The following is a 17909-nucleotide window of genomic DNA, read 5'->3' as shown; positions in this document are numbered from 1 at the left end:
AAAGTTTAGGCTTTCTGTTTTACTTTTATTTTGATTATATTCTTTTTTTTATGGATATCTCATTTTTTTTGTCATCATTATATATTCATTTATTTGTCAAAAAATTGATATTTCGGTATTACTTAATAGTTTCTTGAGTCAATATTATTATTTATTTAAATTTTGTTGATTAGTTAATTAGCTTTAAAAGTTTTACTCTAATTCTTTTTTAGTTTGATTTGGTGTTCTTGTTTTCTTAATCTTAGTTTCCATGTGTTACAAAACCAAAAAATAAATAAAGTCCAATTTGTGATACATTAGCAATGCTAATATCTACTCCGGTATTGTATAATTCTTCAAGCCTTCACTTATATCCAAGAATTATGAAATAAAACTTAATATAATTGCTTTTATCTAATCCATTGTACTTTTTTGCAACTAATTCTTAGTGTTTGTCATTTTAAACGTAATCTATCTGTTTCATTTTCACATAACAATTCCATTGTTCTTTTGCATTTTTATTAAAAAATTTGTAATATGATAGTCAAAGTGACTCAGCATATAAGTTGTTCTACTTAAAGATGAAAATTAAATTAGGTCAGATCATTATATCAATGCTTTTCCATACTTTTTTATTGATGTTTTCTATTGTTGTTTAAATTTGTTGATTAGTTAATTATCTTCAAGAGTTTCATAATTTAGTTTTGATTTTGTGCGCAAGTTTTTTTTTTTAGGCTTCTTTTTCTCTTGGTTTCCTTGTGTTACAAGTATAGCACGATGGTTCTCTTCATTTAATTTGAATTGTCAATTATACATGTGTTTCTTACTTCATCATTCTTCATGTGCCTAATGCATTTCTTCTTTTCATATTTAGATTTACCTTGCTGATTACATTTTTGTATGCCTTTTTATTGTATTCTTCCACTTTAAATACTGTTGTCCTTTTTTATTTTTTTTTTTAACTTTAGATTTTTAATTCTATTTGTCATGTTTATGATCCCCAAAATGTTGCAGACTCAATCCCTTGCAATAATTATCGTACTAAATGACTGCTTAAAATTAAAATTCATCAAGCTGTGAGTATAATATACTTCTTAACTCATTATTATCATTATGTTATATGGTTCATTAGTTGGCTACTAATATTAATTTTGCAAATTGTGATAGACCGACATGGCAGCTGGTGAGAAAGGAACACCATTACAGGGACCCCATAAATATTAGGTGCATGAATCACATTTCATCCACTCTATTTAATTATCGTTTTTTGCTTTTTTCTCTCATCAATGAATGGTGTATTGTTTGCAGTAATTCAAGTTTACTTATTTTTAGTGAATTATTAATCAATCATTTAATTTCTTCATTTTTGGATCATGGGTAAATTACAAGTCATGAAAATGACTCCCCACCTTACTACACCCACAAAAAACGATTAAAGAAAATTTATAATGATGGTTACAAAATTTTTTTTTCTTTAGATATATATGCATTGCTTAAATCATGCTGCTGCAACATATAAGTGCTAATGAAATATATATTGATTGAAAATAATGTGTTTTCGTATTTTGACTTAAGTAAGAAAAAGATAGTTGCAATCATTTTAGAATTTGTAAATTTGTCCATATATATTTTAATGTATAATAATGAAATTCTAAAAGTTTAATCAATTCACTTCTTAATTAGTCAAACAAATTGTTGATTTATCATTTCTTACTTTTGATTAGAACAAAAGGCTTGAAAGGTATGGCTCTTCATACTCATGTATAACCTCTGAAATCTTTATTGTAAATGCCAGACGAAAGATTATTACTTTGTTATTAGAAAAATTAAGAAAAATTCAAATGATAGAAGGATTATACTCCTTGCCTGAAATCCTTTCGATGACATTGGTGGCATTTTTGCCTTGCCACGTGTTTACTTAATTAAGTAGTTCTATGCAGGCAATGGATAGTTATCATATCAAATGCATCATAGGATTAGTGTGCCATTAACATTTCATTTTATACTCTCCTAACTTACATGATTGCTCATGTTTGGGCTATGTTGTGATTGAGATCAATACTATATTTATATTTTTATATATATATATATATATTTACGAATTTAAGGGTTAAAATATTTTCATTGATACCACATCTATTAGTTAATTATAGTAGGCTATTAGTTACTGATGCACAAATGCCTAGTGATAAAAAAAAAAAAAAAAAACTTTTGTTATTTCCAAGTAAAAATTATTTGTTTTTATTCTAATGAGGATGAATAATATTTGCCTATTATTTGTTTGGTGAATGAATGGAATGATATAAAATTATTAATGACATTAAAAAGTAACAATAACATTTGTGTTTCTCTAGATAATGCATATCCACATGTATGTTTATCAATACTCTATCATTTACCTTTTCATTTTATATTAGGATGTTGTCTTTTTTCATACAAACAATTTTTTCCTTTAGATTCTTTTGTTATGAATTTTCTATAGTTTTGGTTCCTTGGATTTTGATTTGCATGTTAATCATCGTCTTTTCAAAGAACTGAAATTTTTTGTATGTTGCTTCACCCTTTATTAATATTTTTATTTTCTTCCTATATTTGTCTTTCGAGATTTCTTTTTTTTTTTTTCTTGCTCCAACTATTATTTTTCTTTTAATTTAATTTTATATATTTCTTTTAATTGTGTAGCTTTAACATTAAACTGTCTTTAATTTTAATATTTCTCTCATTTGATCTTATTCTCTATATGCATACCTTTTTAAGTTCTTTTTGCCTTGTTACTATATATTCTTGTTCTCTAATGTTTAGTTTATGACTAATTTCATTGTAGGTCGTGCATGTGCTTGTTTTCATTTGTTCTTCGTCAGACATCTCTACTTCCACATTGGTGGGTTTATCATATACATTTTAGATTTTTTCCAACTATATCACCACCTTGATTCCTCGCTTTCATTTATACAACATGATTATTGTGGTTGCCTATATAGAACATTATTTCAAAATAAATGAATTTTTCTTGATATCTATGTTTTTCTAAATATTCTTTAAATTGTGACTATTTTGGTTCTAAAATGATATATAGTTTTAAAAAGTATTAGCTTACCTATGATTATCAAGAAATATAAATGAGAGGAAGTCCTGATCTTTCTCTCTTTATATCTTTGTGAGATACGTATGTTCATTTTCAACCTTCTAAATTATAAAAAAGATTATATTATTTATGTCCATGAATTATCCGAGATCTTTGAATTACACTTAATCTCTGTCTAGCATCCTTGAGAAAAAAAAAATGCATAGAACCCGAAAAAGGTAATTCCAAGAGTACTAAAACAAAATAATTGTAATTTTAAGTTGGCCAAATTAAGAATTATAATAACGTCTAATTATAAGAAACATTAACAGAAAGATATAAGAGTTGATAATGAATTTGTAATTCTTAAAATATCTATGCATGTTATATTGCTTAAACATAAAAAAAAAAAAAAAAAAAAAATTGATGTAAACAAAATACAATGATTCAACCATTTTTGTCAACTTAGACTATCACCTGCTTTACTCGCAGGAAACACGAGGATGGAATTTAGTTTATCTAATTATTATCAAATTTAAAACAATTGACTTATAGATAAAATCTTTGAATTTATTAATTTAAAATTTTAATTAAGGAATTTTAATAAAAATATAAAATTTAACTAAATAGTTTTATTTAAATCTTGTCTTCATTACATAATTTATTCTAAATTCTCTTTATATCCTTTTAAAGTCAAAAAAATTAAGTGATTTAAAATTTTGGCATGGAAAAACAGTAGAGAAACGGATGATACGAAAACAAATATAATATTTGTAAAGTAAGAGGGATCACTATATCTAGCATAAATTTTTTTAATTTTACATATTTTTGAATAATTAATTTTAATAAATTTAAAAATAAGATTAATTTTTTTAAAAAATTTATTTGTCTTTTAAATTTATCAAATTTAAAAATAAAATAAAATAAACTTTTATAATTTTATAATATATAAAATATAAATTCATCATCTTCGATAAGACAACAAATATTAAAAAGAAATGCTATTTATGTGGACATTAATTATCATGCTGGGCAATGTAAAGTAATAATTATGACGGGTTTTGCCAAATAATAATTGTGGGTCACAGGTTTTGCCAAATGCCAAGCAACCATTCGTTGGGCCAATTCTTTTAGATACTTAAATGTTGGGGATTGGTTCACGAATCTTGTCTTGTAAAATTTATCATAATTAAAGGTTCAATTATTTCGGATGTTGGGTCAAAACCCAAATTAAATTCTCTTTTGATTTTTTTTAAAAATTGAATTTGTATTTTAGAGATTTGCTTTAATTCGCCCCTTTGGTCTATACATTAGTGTGAACCGTGAAGAAGTGTGCAAAATTTCTGTATCTTATCCTAGATGGCTAAAATTAGCACGGTGAAGGTTCTGGAGAGCATTCATCTTTCGCCTCCTCCGGGTTCAGTGCCCACAATCTCTCTCCCTCACGTTTATTTTGATATGTCATGGTTTCAATGTGGTCATATACAACGCCTTCTCTTCAATGAATTACCTCACCCTACTTTGCATTTCATGGAAACCACTCTCCCAATGATAAAACGCTCCCTCTCCCTAACTCCCCAACGTTTTTTCCCATACGCCGCTAATATCATGTGCCCTCAGCCACCTGGCAAGCCTTATATCCATTACATGGAGGGTGACTTTGTCAACTTCACGGTTGCTGAATCCTTTGCAGATTCAAACCATGTCATAGCCAATTATCCTCGACCTGTTAAATTGTTACACCCCTTTGTACCGCAGCTGCCACCGGCGCGTTTAACTGAAGATGGCATTCGTGTGCTCCCCATCATAGCCTTTCAAGTCACTGTGTTTCCAAACTCAGGCATTTGCATCGGGTCAGCTTATTGCCATGTATTTGGTGATGGCAAGTCTTTCATGCATTTCATGAGGTCTTGGAAGTCTGTTTATAGGTCGGGTGGTAACTTAACCTGTCTTGAAAATTCACTTCCTTTGATTAACAAGGAAGTGATCAAGGATCCTGGCGGCATGGAGTTAGATTTTTTGATGGAATATTGGCATTAGATATCGTCCTGTAGTGAGAATTCAGCCCCAACCCATGATGTAGCAGCAGACAAGGTTAGGGCCACATTTGTGTTGGGTCGAGCGCACGCCGAGAGACTTAAGCATTTAGTCACAGCTCAGTGCACTAACGGCATAGAGTCAGAGAATTGCACATCTCGACTTTTGCGGTAACATGTGCCTTCATAATGGTTTGTTTGATTAAATCAAAAGGGAGTGCTACTAATAATTTATCACATGATGATGATGATAAGTTTTACTACTTCCTTTTCCCGTTTGATTGCTGGAACCGCTTGGAATTTCCGGTGCCAACAACATACTTTGGGAATTGTTTAAAATCGGGTGTTGTTGATGTAAAGAAAAGTGAGCTAATAGGAAAAAATGGAATTGTTTTGGCCGCGAAAGCGATCGGAAGCAAAATTAAAGAAATGGAGAGAAGTGGTTTGAGAGGTGCAGAGCATCGGAAATCAGCTCTTATAGAACGAATTATATCAGGGCGTCTTACTGCAACTGCTGGGTCGCCAAAATTCCATGTCTACGATACGGATTTTGGGTGGGGAAGGCCTTGTAAGGTTGAGCTGACGCACATCGATAAAGATGGAGCAATATCTCTGGCAGACTGCAGGGATGGGCAAGGTGGAATTGAGGTCGGGTTGGCTTTAGACAAGAATCAGATGGATGAATTCGTTACTATTTTTTAACAAAGTTTGAAGCTTCTTCTAGTCTAGTTACATTTGTTCACCTCCCAACCACGTCTTCGATACAGCAATTACTACCTTAATAACCTTCTACAATTTATTTGCTATTATCATGTACTTGTACTGTGTAATAGTGATTCTCTTGGTTCAAGATTATTTGGGGTTCAATATTGCTGTAAAGATTCCACTCTTATGTAAATTGCTGTCATCTTAAACCAGATGATCTAATCTTAAATGAAGCCATTATCTGGGGGAACTAGATGTCTTACCAGTATTTTGGTATTAGTTGGGTCATTTGGTGGTGGCTCCAATCAATGAGCATTAAAAATGTGCTTTAAAGCTCCCTCTTTTTACTACCGTTAAACGTTAATGCTATTCTTAATTCAAATTTGAAAGCACTGCAGCTCCTATTTAGGTTTAGATGGGACACTGATATCTGTCTTGAAACTTTTAAAACGCTGAAAAGCTTGAACCAGCACAACGAGGTGTCCTATATAAATAAACAAATGGAATGAACCTCCTAACATTTATAAATTCTCATGTACATATTATATGAAGGAAATCAATAGATGGGATTAATCTTCATGAGTTCATATTGAAACTACCATGTATGATTTAAACAACTGCCAGACTAACACTGCTACAGTTGAAACTTGTGAATGAATATTAATTGAATGAGAGACAAATTCTATGATGCCATAAGTAGTTGATGGACAATGAACAAAAAATATATTTGGATGAGTAAGACTATTGGAAAAATACATATATAGTATGTATCTTAACCACCAAACTGAAAACAGCAAACAAGCTGATAAATTGTGCCTAAACCATGGATGACACTGTTTCTACCTCAGAGAAAACAAAAAGGGGATTGAAGTCTCAGAAAAGATGACAAGCAAACTGGGAGTCAAAAGATCGAATTATTGGCTCACGTATTGGTATTCGCCCAGACAATTTTTTACAACCTCATTGGCCTTCTGCGTTTCTGATCTTTCTTCTCTTTTCTTCTTCTCCCTGAGGTCAAAAACATTTAAGACAACAGCATCGATTAAAAGAATTCAGCAACAGAGGATGACTTACATTAATAGCTTAAAATTGATTAGTGATGAATCACATCTGTAAGGTGCAGAGCATTTCAAGTACATCCATTATTTGGAAATGATACAAAGAGCTGAGCACATTTAGAATTGAAGGCATCGTGGCAGAAGGTTCTCACTTAAAAATAGCTTTCTTGCAGAACGTTGATATCTAAAAATTGCTTGTTACTGCAATAGGTTCGTATCTAAAAGATTGGTTATTCTTTCAAGCCGTTTAATAGCAAGAATTTACAGTGTAAATGTTCTACATCAGACTGATGATATCTGTTCAACTGCAACACAGAATGCATAGCAGGCAAAAGAAATAGAGTGTAATACTATGAACTAGAAAAAGGTAACTAGGAGGAGTGAATTTACCTATCAACATACTCCTTAAGCAACTCTTTTGCTTGAACCAGCTTGGAAAGCAGATTTCTATACACATCAAGATCCCGATCCACACTTCGTTTGTTGATATTTAAGGCTGCACAGAGCTGTTGTACAGATGTCATAAATTAAAATCCTAGGTACAGTTCTTCGTCATACTTTATATTACAATTTTCATTTGTGAATTGTGATATTTCCAGTTCTCTTGTCAGCGTTTTTCTATCCTCAGCATCATGTAAATACAAGTAAAGTTAGTGGTGATTCATGTTAAGCCTTTATTGATTTAATGAGTGTTCACATATCCTGCTGAACAATCCTACAATAGTGTCTTAGGCCTGCGCCTGATAAATTCTACTGGTGCTGAAGTGTGAGTAATTCAGAGCTTAGTCCAATAATAAACCTATATATGCAAGGAAAGGAGGATTCTACCTTTTCTAACACTGTAGGTTCAGTAGCATTGGCTAGCTCAAGAAGACGAAACAACCCAACAGCAAAGAAACGGCTATAGCTGAAGCTCCCCTTGCCCCCAGCTCTTTCTGCAATGTCTTTCAGTATTGCTTCAACTTCTCCATCTCTTGATGGAAACTCAACTAGTGAACTGGAAGTTTGAGAGCAGGCCCACTCTTCTAACTTCAGTGCATCTGTTCTGTAGGGCACGACACAGGAAAAAGAGAAGAAAACCTTCTCATTTACTTCAAGATTTAATTAAAAAATGCACACATTATAAGGAACGTAATCCCAATTTCATGAACAATATCATAGTTATGATCTTGGAACACATGAAGAAATTTCCGCATTCCTTTTTCGATTCTACTTCCTATATATATATAAATATAAATATATTGTACCAAGGAGGCCAAGGCCTAAGGGAAGGGGAATTAGGGAAGGGGAATTTGCAAGTACTAATGATCGAACGTCTGCCCGTCAGGAATCTACTTCCTATATTTCAACATAGTATAGTCAATGCAATTTGCTTATCCTAGTTTTTTTTTGCATTCCTGATAGAAAATTCCCTGATCCATTTCACAAATATTTAGCCATACTAATTAGTATGTGCACCATTAATTCGTAAATGAAGGCGAGGAAACTCGATAAACAAACCTGTACTGTTCAGGGTCCTCTTTTAATGCTTTGATATAAGCTTGGAAAATGGTATCCCGGTCCTCATCACTCGGAAATCCTTCCATCAATTGATCATATACGGTAACAAAACCAAGCGCGAAGACGGCATCATAACGATACGTCCTCTTGTACCTCATCAAATGTTGCTGCACAATCAGCTCCTGCAAAACCGTGTTGTACACACTTGGGATGGGCCGTTTATTTTCTTTTAAAAAATTCGACTTTGTTTCAGATACAGTTGGGACATCTGAAAATCAAACTCAAAACAGACAAACAAATCACCTGTCAACAAAAACATCAATAAATCGAATAATTTCTATAATTTGATTCCGTGTGGAAAAGTTCCAGCATTGCAAAGGCAAAGAGAAAAAGAAATGGAAAAATTAACTAACCAGTTGCAATAGACATACAGCGAACAATGGAAGCAGAAGCAGTAGTGGAAACTCCAATTCCAATGGACTGATATAAAAGGCTTGTGCGGAAACGGAATCCTTCGAAATTGTAAGGCAGGAAACGAGCCGATAAGACATTGACTTTTCTGTTGCCGAAAGTTTGACCAATTGCCATGAAAGACAGGGAACTAACTGCCGCCATTGGTTTTTGAAACTATCTGTATATGTATTATTGCCTATAAATGAGTATACAAAAAGGAAGGGAGATTTTTGGGAAAGTTTGGGTTTTGGAAATTGGGGAGTTTTGGGGTTAAATCATAGTAAGAATCTGAGTTTTTGCATTGGTTTCTGGGTTGGAATTTAAGGGAGAGGAAGAGAGGCTTATCCAGTGTTACAACTTGGAAGGGAAACGGGGATTTCTGTGAATTTGGAGAGGAGCTCGTGAGCTTTTGACACGTGGCCTTTGCTACTTGTGTTCTCTTCTCTCTCGTATTTGTGTGGTTTAGGTTTCCTACCCTGAACGGGAAAGCCTTTGGAGTGATACATGATTCTATAAAAGCCCATTGTTTTTCTTTTACACAATTATCAGTGTTGCCTTCTCTTTGAAACGCTGCATTTGCAACAACTGACAGAATTCCCTTGTGGAAAAGGCCAATTTACAGCTACAAAAACCCTGATGAGAAAGTAAGCGTAAATTGACTCAACTTCCTTGTTAGTAGTTCTCAAGCCAGATGGAATATGGCCCGGTGTGGTTTATCTTATTCAAGAGAAAGATAAGATTTTGGCAAAAGAAAAGAGTGGTACAAAATGATGACATTTTCTTTGCTTAATTACTTAAGCAGCAAAGTGGGCTGCCGAAGCCGGGATATAAAATATCTGATATGCCTGAGAAAAGGCAATACTCAAAACATGTTTTGATTCCTATAGGGTATAAACTCATAACAACAGAATCTTGAAGAGAGGGGTAGCAAACTGATTCTGAACTTCAATATATATTTGGACTCTAAATTGCAGAGTGAGCAATGTACCCTGTCATTCACTCTGGTTTGCAGAAATAACTCTTTCTTGTATAAAGAAAACACTAATTTGAAACACCAACTTAACCAAGATAACTTCATAATTAGAATTTGCAAAACATGTCACCCCAATCTCAGTGGTAATAAAATGTGTAGTAAAATTTTGGATTTCAAAACTAAATGCAGCTTTTAATGGTTTGGCTAATAAGCCTTTGACTCAACGTAGTAACCAATAACTAAAATACAAGTTGCAGCCGAGTGTGTGTCAGTCTTATCCGACTGATGAACGTGTCCAGGGTACTCATCAACTCACATGCATATATGCCTTCTGCTCCAATGTATAAGGAAGAACGTGCACGGTATCTTTCGCAATCAGCAAACACTTCCAACTAAAGGTTCTTTTTTTTTATTTTTTTTTATTTTAATAATAAAGCAGAACCCCCCAAAAGAATCAGGAATAAGGGGGAAAGTAAATATTGGTAAAGAAAAAAAAATAAAAAGTGGAACCGTTTTAAAAAGATATGAGTTTCCTGGAAGATTGAGATCGGATAAAGGGATTAATTTAAACTTTAGTCATTTCTGTCTTTCTAATGGAATCTAGCCACTAACGTGCATTAATATCTAGATGCCAGGCAGTCACTTCTATGTAACAGTTTCAGATACTAGGGTAAAACGACAGCATCAGAGACCATAATAACTAATAAGTCGCAATAAACTACAACCAACTGATGCTTTTTGAGGGCTAATTCCGTTTTACTAAGGTACAAATAGTTTGTATTTTTCACTTGAAGCATGGGCGGGAAGGAAGTGCAACTCTACACAATATTAAATTTGATGGAATGGATTTCGCGAGGTGGATTAGTCAGATGAATCAGAACTTCAATGCATTAATCTAATTGATACATCATCCATGGAGGTGGAAATCATCTTCAAACCAATTTTTCTTTTCAAAAACCACGAAACACGAAGGTAAAATTGGTATTCTCCCTGAGGTTTTGCTGGTCTTTATATACGGGTACATCATTTCTAGGCTCTCTAGCCCGCCTATTAGTATAGTTAACTACAAAGCCACTCTCTTATCAGATGCTTTTTCTCTCATCTTCTCTCCAGAATTCTGTCTCTCTATCTCTCTTTCTTTTCTCTCAGTCCTGATCACACACACCCAAGCACAACTGAAGAAAGCATTTGGTTGGTTATAGAACAGGAGTACTCAGAGATGAGCTTGAGGAACACAAGCAGGGAATTCTTCCAAGTAGAATCGCAGGTTATGCAAGGAATGAAAGACCAAGCTCCAAAAACTGAATCGGTTATGAAATCTTCTTCAAAGCAAGTGAGAAGCATTTCAGGATCCTTTAATCCCATGAATACTGATAAATCTGCTAAAACAAGTTGTGACAGCAAGCTTAAACAGGCTGAGGAGTCCCTTAGGACTGTGATGTACTTGAGCTGCTGGGGTCCTAACTAATGTCAACAAAAAATGTTGTTCAACATCTTCAAGTCTTTTAAACTCTTGAGTGTCTTCTTCTAGAGCTGTTTCCTAAAGCAAATCTAAGCAGTCTAGAGTGCAGAGAGTCTATGAACATATAATATCATCCTTCTTTTTTTTTTTCTATAAAAGTGTCTTCCATATTGTACACAATAGTTGCCTGGATAATTAGGTTTCTGCCTCTCTTGTACAACGAAGTATATTATCTTAATGAGATGTTAAGTGGATGTAATTGATTTTCAAGTCCTCTTCATCAGAGCACATGATCTAGATTGATCTAATTAGCAAAACAGCATCAGAACTACCTACTCAATAATAGGTAAATCCACCGTCCTTAGATTTTTGACTTGATCAATATCAGCGAAAAACTTTTACTTCTTGCAAAATGTCTCAACTTAGAACATAGAGGCAGAGCTAGTCCAAACACGAATCAACATGTTAATGAGAATAGTTTGTTAAGAAAAACATAGTAAATTTTCTATTAAAAGAAAATTCAGTCAGCTAGCTTTCCCCTATATTGGAATCACGAAATCGGAAGTACTTTTTCTTCTAATCACGCTGCAGAAGTAAGAATACTGAAAACATTCTGACAAACTGTCAACTAACACATTCAAGTGATAATTTTAACGAAGGCAACAAAATCACACAATTTTTAATTTAGCACAACTGGATTCCACAACTATTTTTTAAGCCACATCAAACCATACTCAAAACTCTATGAATCTCTTTTAGCCTCACTCAGCCCTAAATAAAATAACTACAAATAACATATTTATAGTAAAATTAATCCAAAAAATCCCTGAAAATGTTTTCTGATTCGTTACATCAAACAAATAAAAAACTAGAACAACATGAGTTTGGAAATGAAAGACAAGCAGAAGCCTTTACTTGGGTCCCCACTCCATTAGATGCATAGCATTCTCAATCTTCTCAGTTTCCCTTGTTCTGCATTTGCCATTCCTACTAGCCATTTTTGCCGGTTCTGATCCAGCTGAAACCCACGTAACTGAGATAAGTAATCGGACTCTGGTTTAGGCCTTGCTTGAGAAGGCTTGATTATGCCTTTAGGATTCTGGTGTTTGCCCAATCGGACTGCTTTAATTCAAGTCCTGCTTATGTACCTCAGGCTCATCTTTCAATCAAAAAAATTTTGGGTTTCTAACGGCTGCAAAATTGGGAGTGCTCTTTTAATAGGTTGTTTTCGGCTTTTGTAATCAGTCAATCAACTTACATTTCCTGGTGAATAAGTGAAAAAACAGTAACTGATCATTTTTATACGGGGACTGTAATCTTAGATTTCCATATAAATACATTACATAACGTATGATCTCTCCCCAATAAATGAACCTAAAAGGAAAAAAAAAAAAAAAAAAAGGAGAAAATCATTCATGGCATTGTACTCATTACTCAACACTCTACTATAGAGCATGCACAAGGGCGTAAGGGTTACTAGATCTATGTATGATGATTCGTTCCCCAAATGATTAATGTCTATTGCTGATAATTGCAAGATTCTTTCCGTAGTGCTATATTGAATTGGATACCATATGGCTTATCTGAAGTGTCAGACGCAGATTAGTTTGCCCGTAAGATTTTAGCGAGGGCCGGAATATCTATCCTACTTGAATTGAAAGCATAAGGGAAAGAAGCAAACTCAGCATGTAAAGTAGAAATTCTTTGTGAACTTCATGTTGGAATTCATTTGATGGGTATGTACGCTTCTTGTGCTTGGATAAAAGAGACACATGAGATCACGGGACGTTAACCCATAATTACCCCTTAAACATCCTTTGTAATCATCATTTCTTTTTGTTGGGTACGTATCTTTTGTAATTATTTTAGTACATTTTTTGTGTCCCCGGTAACTTAAATCATACAGTATTTGTACTATTTAAGACTATGAACAAGAACTTCTGATTCATCTACAGTTATATAGAGAACGGGAAGTGGATTTTACAGTGTTTTAGATCATAGCCATTGAAGCAGATTTGAGTACTATTAGTCAACTACTCAACAAAAAGCTCAATCAGCCTCTCATATTTACAGATGAGAGAGACTAATTTACACAGGGTCCCCAGCAGATCTGATGCATGATGTTTTCAAACTTTTCAGCTTTAATCCATTAGCTTCTGTTTATCATCCAAGCTACCAAGCACCAGCTTTTAAGACGGGTTCTCTGGTGCCTGATACCCATCTGGCCTGAGAAGACTTTCCAGGCTCTGATCTGGGCTTGGCCTGGTGACAGGGCTTGGCCTGGTGACAAGGCTTGGCTCTATCCATAATGCCTTTAGATTAGAGCTATATATGGTCCTGCAGCCCCTGAATGCCTCCCAAACATTACACATATCCTGCGCAAGTACCTTATGCTCGTTCTTAAAGTACCTGCAGTAGGGCTGTAACTTACATATGGAACCTTATACTGGAATGCCCTTTACATCACTCGAATCGATTTGATATTGTATAAATCGTATTTGATTCGATTCGATTTGAAATTAATAAAATATTATTTTTATAATAAAAATAATATTTTTTAAATATAAATATATAATTATATATAAATAAAAAATTAAAAAATAAATTTTAATATAATATCGGGTCAGGTTGGATTTGTCTAAAATCTGAACTCGACCCGACCCAATTTTTTTTTTAGTAATACCCGATCCAATCCGAAACTCAATTTTAAAAAAAAAAATCGACCTTATGAGATCGGGTCAGGTCAGAACCTGTCGAACTCAGGTCGAACTACCAACCCTAAATATGAGCCAGCCACTTAATTTTAGTTTAAGACGTGGACAACTTCCTACTGTTTTGATTCCAATACTCAAGGCTTAAGTGTATTTTATATTAGGGAAAACTGTGTGCGCATTAGCAAACGACATCCTTGTTTTTTCACATTTTCTTTAGTATCAATATCTATATGATAATAATGCGATACTTTTGAGAAAATATCATTACTGAAAACCCAAATTTGTCCCTATTTATTATATAAATTCAACATCCTAGGAGGTCAATGAAGTAATTTCCTAATATCATTGGCATTTGCACACCCAAAACCACTGGTAAGTGGTGACGAGCTGACTGGCCCAGCTCTTGATTTTTTTAGCATCAACACTATATAAGAAAGAGTTATTGGGTCTTGTTTCACCAAAAAAAAAAAATAGTATCACTTTTATTCTCAAACCTAGTGTAAAAAGAAAACAATTTTCGTAAAGTTAAACATAAGTTCAACACGCAGAGTTCGACTAGTAGCAACTAGTATTGCAGCAGTAAGGCCTTAAAAGATCAAGTGGTCTATAGATGGAACTATACCATAAGATTATTACACCAGTGTCATGATCTTAAAGAAGAACCATGAATCTCACATCAACTGTATATTAGAATAGATCTTGAGATATAAGTGTTTACACCACTTTCAATTTATGAGACATTTTTTTTTAGATAAAATTATAAGGTCTAGTGGAATTAAAATGGACAATACCTCACAAGTTGGTATAGATTGTGACATTAGTATCAAAACCAGCTTTTGAAATGTTAACAATATGCCATCGAAGACGATAAACCCTTATTAGAGTGAGGGAGGATGTCATGATCATAAATCCCACATCGATTGTGTGATAAAACCGTAAAAACCAGCATGCCAAAAACCATATCAAGTCATTTTACACTATGTACCATAGTTAGTTTTAGGATATCAGTGTTTATACCACTTTTGACTTGTAAGGCCTCTTTGTTAGATAAAACTATAAAGCCCAATAGTGTCAAAGCAGATAATGCCTCACATCTATGTGAAGTGCCTTTTATGGGATAAAACCATAAGACCCAATGGGATCAAAGCAGACAATACCTCATAACTATAACAACCAACATGCCAAAAATCATATCATGTCATTTTTTCAGGCTAAAAAGCTGTCTTCTTCATCATTTACTATGGTTTCAAGAAAAGTGATGAATGAGAAGATGAAACAAGCAGAGGAATCCTTGAGGAAAGTCTTGTACTTAAAGTTGTTAAGGTCCCAATTAAAAAATCAAAAATCAAATGGTAGACTAATCGAAGAGTTGGTTTTTAAATGCTTTTAAGAAATTTGGCACATAAAAATTTGCTCTTAAGGACTTTTGAAGCCTAATTACTCATTTTTACAGATAAAAATGAAAGATATTTGTATACGATTATTTCAAAATCATGTAAATAGTATATTAGTTTTAATGATGTATATTAAAGTTATTATTTGAAAGGCATTTTTGGGATGATAACTTTTACTCTCTCTTTCTTCGTTCTTTCTATATGATTAACTTCTTTGTTTTTTTTTTCTTAAGAAGTTAAGGAACTATTGTATCTACTTCTTTCTTACTCAAAAAGGAAGAATTAAAACTTAGTAGCTAGAAAAACTGATAAAAGAATCATTATCCATCCATTAAATTTTACTCTAAAGGAATGATTATACATTTATCCATCCATTAATTTTTTTCATTAAATTTTACTTAATTTTGATTAAGCATTCACTATCTTTTAGCCTATCCATATGGCTCATCTCTCTCATAGATTTATCCATCCCATTAAGATTTTTTTTTTCCATTTTTCTTTCTTTTTCTACTCCCTTATATCTATCTTTTTAATATTTATCTAAAAACTCCAATATTATCATACTCATCCACTAACACTATCATTACTTTATCATTCATTGAAATTAAAAAAAAAAAAAAAAGATATAGTTAAGAAGGTCGAGGAAGAGAAAGAAAAATAAAATAAAAGAGATAGATGGAAAAGAATGGCTTTTGCTTGATCTCTTCAAACCAAAATGGTTTTTGGTGATAATGATGCTTGCAAAAATACTTGGCTTTTTTATTTTTTATTTTTAATTTTTAATTTCCTGCTATCAAGTATATATTTTTTGGAGTTTTAGAAATTTGGATGGTTTTTTTAAATATAAAAAAAAAATTTGTTCAATTTTATCATTTTTATAGGTAATTTTGATATCTTGAAAATGTTTGAAAATGTTAAAAAAAATTGAAAGAATTTGAAAACGAATAAGAAGAGGTGAAATTTTGTTTCATGAGAAAATAAAAATAAAAAGTCAAGAGATGAAAGTGGTGAAAGACTCAAATATGATCAAAGATAGAAAATAGGAAAAGAAAGAATATTTAATTTCCTTCATAAATTTTCTTCATAAAAAATTTTTAATTTGTTTCATAAATTTATAAATTTCATAAATTTTCTTTATAAATTTATTTAAGAGAAAAAATCATTAAGATATATTGAAGTTTGGCTTAAGTACGTGTACATTGCGCAGAAGTTGAAGAGTCGGGATATATCTTAAAGAATCACAAATTAACCAAGTCATTTAAACGAATATATGTAGATCATGATATTGCTTACCAATCATTTATACGCCACATAGAGACATATGTAGTTAAGTTTATAATTTCTAAATAAGCACAACTAGCATTGCTTTTCAGTTAAATATCTAGATTTTCTTAATCTTCAATGTTACAATAAATCCTTATTCTTTGATGTCCATTATATAAAAACAACATTGCATTAGAAAGTGAAAATGAAGTAGTAAAATAGTTACATATCGTCAGTATTAGGTTTTAATCTTTAGTGTAACTATATATAATATAAAAGAGATACAACTAAAATCACAAATGGCCATTTGCAAGAGAGATCATTTTACTCAGCAAACCCTTATATCTTTTCATCCAAACTAAACTTCTGAAAATTAAAATCCTTTATGTTTTGAATAATATCACTTTTTAGGATATACTTAGTCTATAGACCATGTATAATAGTTCCAATTTCTATAATACAAGTTATATATAATACATTGTGCAAGAAATATAAGTTATATGCATAAATTGTTATGGAAGAAAAAGGATTTTAATTTTTTTTTACTCTTAAAAATATAAAAATATCTAATAAACATCTAGTAACTTTGAAAAATTTATTGAGGAATAAGAATTTAATTTATTTTTTCCTCTTGACTATATAATAGTATATTTAATCTTTTGATCAATTTAAAGAAATTTTTATTTTCCAAATATTGATTTTTCTCTTAACATATTTCAGTTTTATTAATTAACACCTTTAATTTTGTGTTTGTTATTGTTATTTGACAAGTAATATAAGAGTATATTTCTTGGGTAAAATTTTTATAATACATTACACATTAATTATAGATCGATAGAATATTTTGAAGTGTTTAAATTTTTTTTATATTGATAGATTAGTTATCAGTGTATATTTTGCATCACGTTTATATCATGTTTCTTAGGTAGTTTCAAGTTTTTTATCTCATACCCTTCTATGTCTTTTGTTTGGCTTTCAACATATCAACTTTATTGCATTATATTAGTAATTATGCAATTTATCAAAATTTATTTTTTGTTTAGCTACAACTCTGCATTATTATTTTAACTAGAATATTAAATGAGCTTTAATATGAGACCTACGGACTTTATTGTATTATGGTTATATTTTCATCCAATCATATTTACTTGATACTTATTGTGTTTTGAGATTTTTTATTTTTTTCTATTCATCTTTATAGACATTTAATTTTATCCAAAATAATTTGACAATGTTCATATGCAATTTTAATTCAGGCATATTAGTTTCGACCATGATGGATGTTTTGATTTTGTATTAGATTCAAAC

At 32.0% G+C, this 17909-nt stretch overlaps 1 protein-coding gene and 1 pseudogene across 2 annotated transcripts; one reads left to right on the top strand and one right to left on the bottom strand.

Moving 5' to 3' along the window:
• Nucleotides 1-4342: 4342 nt before the first annotated feature.
• LOC111282427 (coumaroyl-CoA:anthocyanidin 3-O-glucoside-6''-O-coumaroyltransferase 1 pseudogene) lies at nucleotides 4343-6146 on the top strand (annotated as a pseudogene).
• A 273-nt stretch (nucleotides 6147-6419) lies between these two features.
• LOC111282375 (protein THYLAKOID FORMATION1, chloroplastic-like) lies at nucleotides 6420-9098 on the bottom strand. 2 transcript variants are annotated; one of them, XM_022870434.2, is made up of 5 exons: nucleotides 8756-9098; nucleotides 8343-8610; nucleotides 7671-7887; nucleotides 7233-7348; nucleotides 6420-6792 (listed from the first exon to the last, which is right to left on the bottom strand). In XM_022870434.2, the coding sequence occupies exons 1-5, from the start codon at nucleotides 8955-8957 to the stop codon at nucleotides 6699-6701; spliced, it is 897 nt and encodes a 298-aa protein (XP_022726169.2). In that variant the 5' UTR covers nucleotides 8958-9098; the 3' UTR covers nucleotides 6420-6698. The 2 variants fall into 2 exon arrangements, with proteins under 2 accessions (XP_022726169.2, XP_089617059.1); XM_089760933.1 differs by having other exon boundaries at nucleotides 6485-6792; nucleotides 8774-9098.
• Nucleotides 9099-17909: the final 8811 nt, after the last annotated feature.

The sequence above is a fragment of the Durio zibethinus genome, chromosome 5 (assembly GCF_047325235.1).
Source record: "Durio zibethinus cultivar Kanyao isolate XHJ-2024 chromosome 5, ASM4732523v1, whole genome shotgun sequence".
Lineage (NCBI taxonomy): Eukaryota > Viridiplantae > Streptophyta > Magnoliopsida > Malvales > Malvaceae > Durio > Durio zibethinus.
This window is presented reverse-complemented; position numbering and strand designations above follow the sequence as displayed.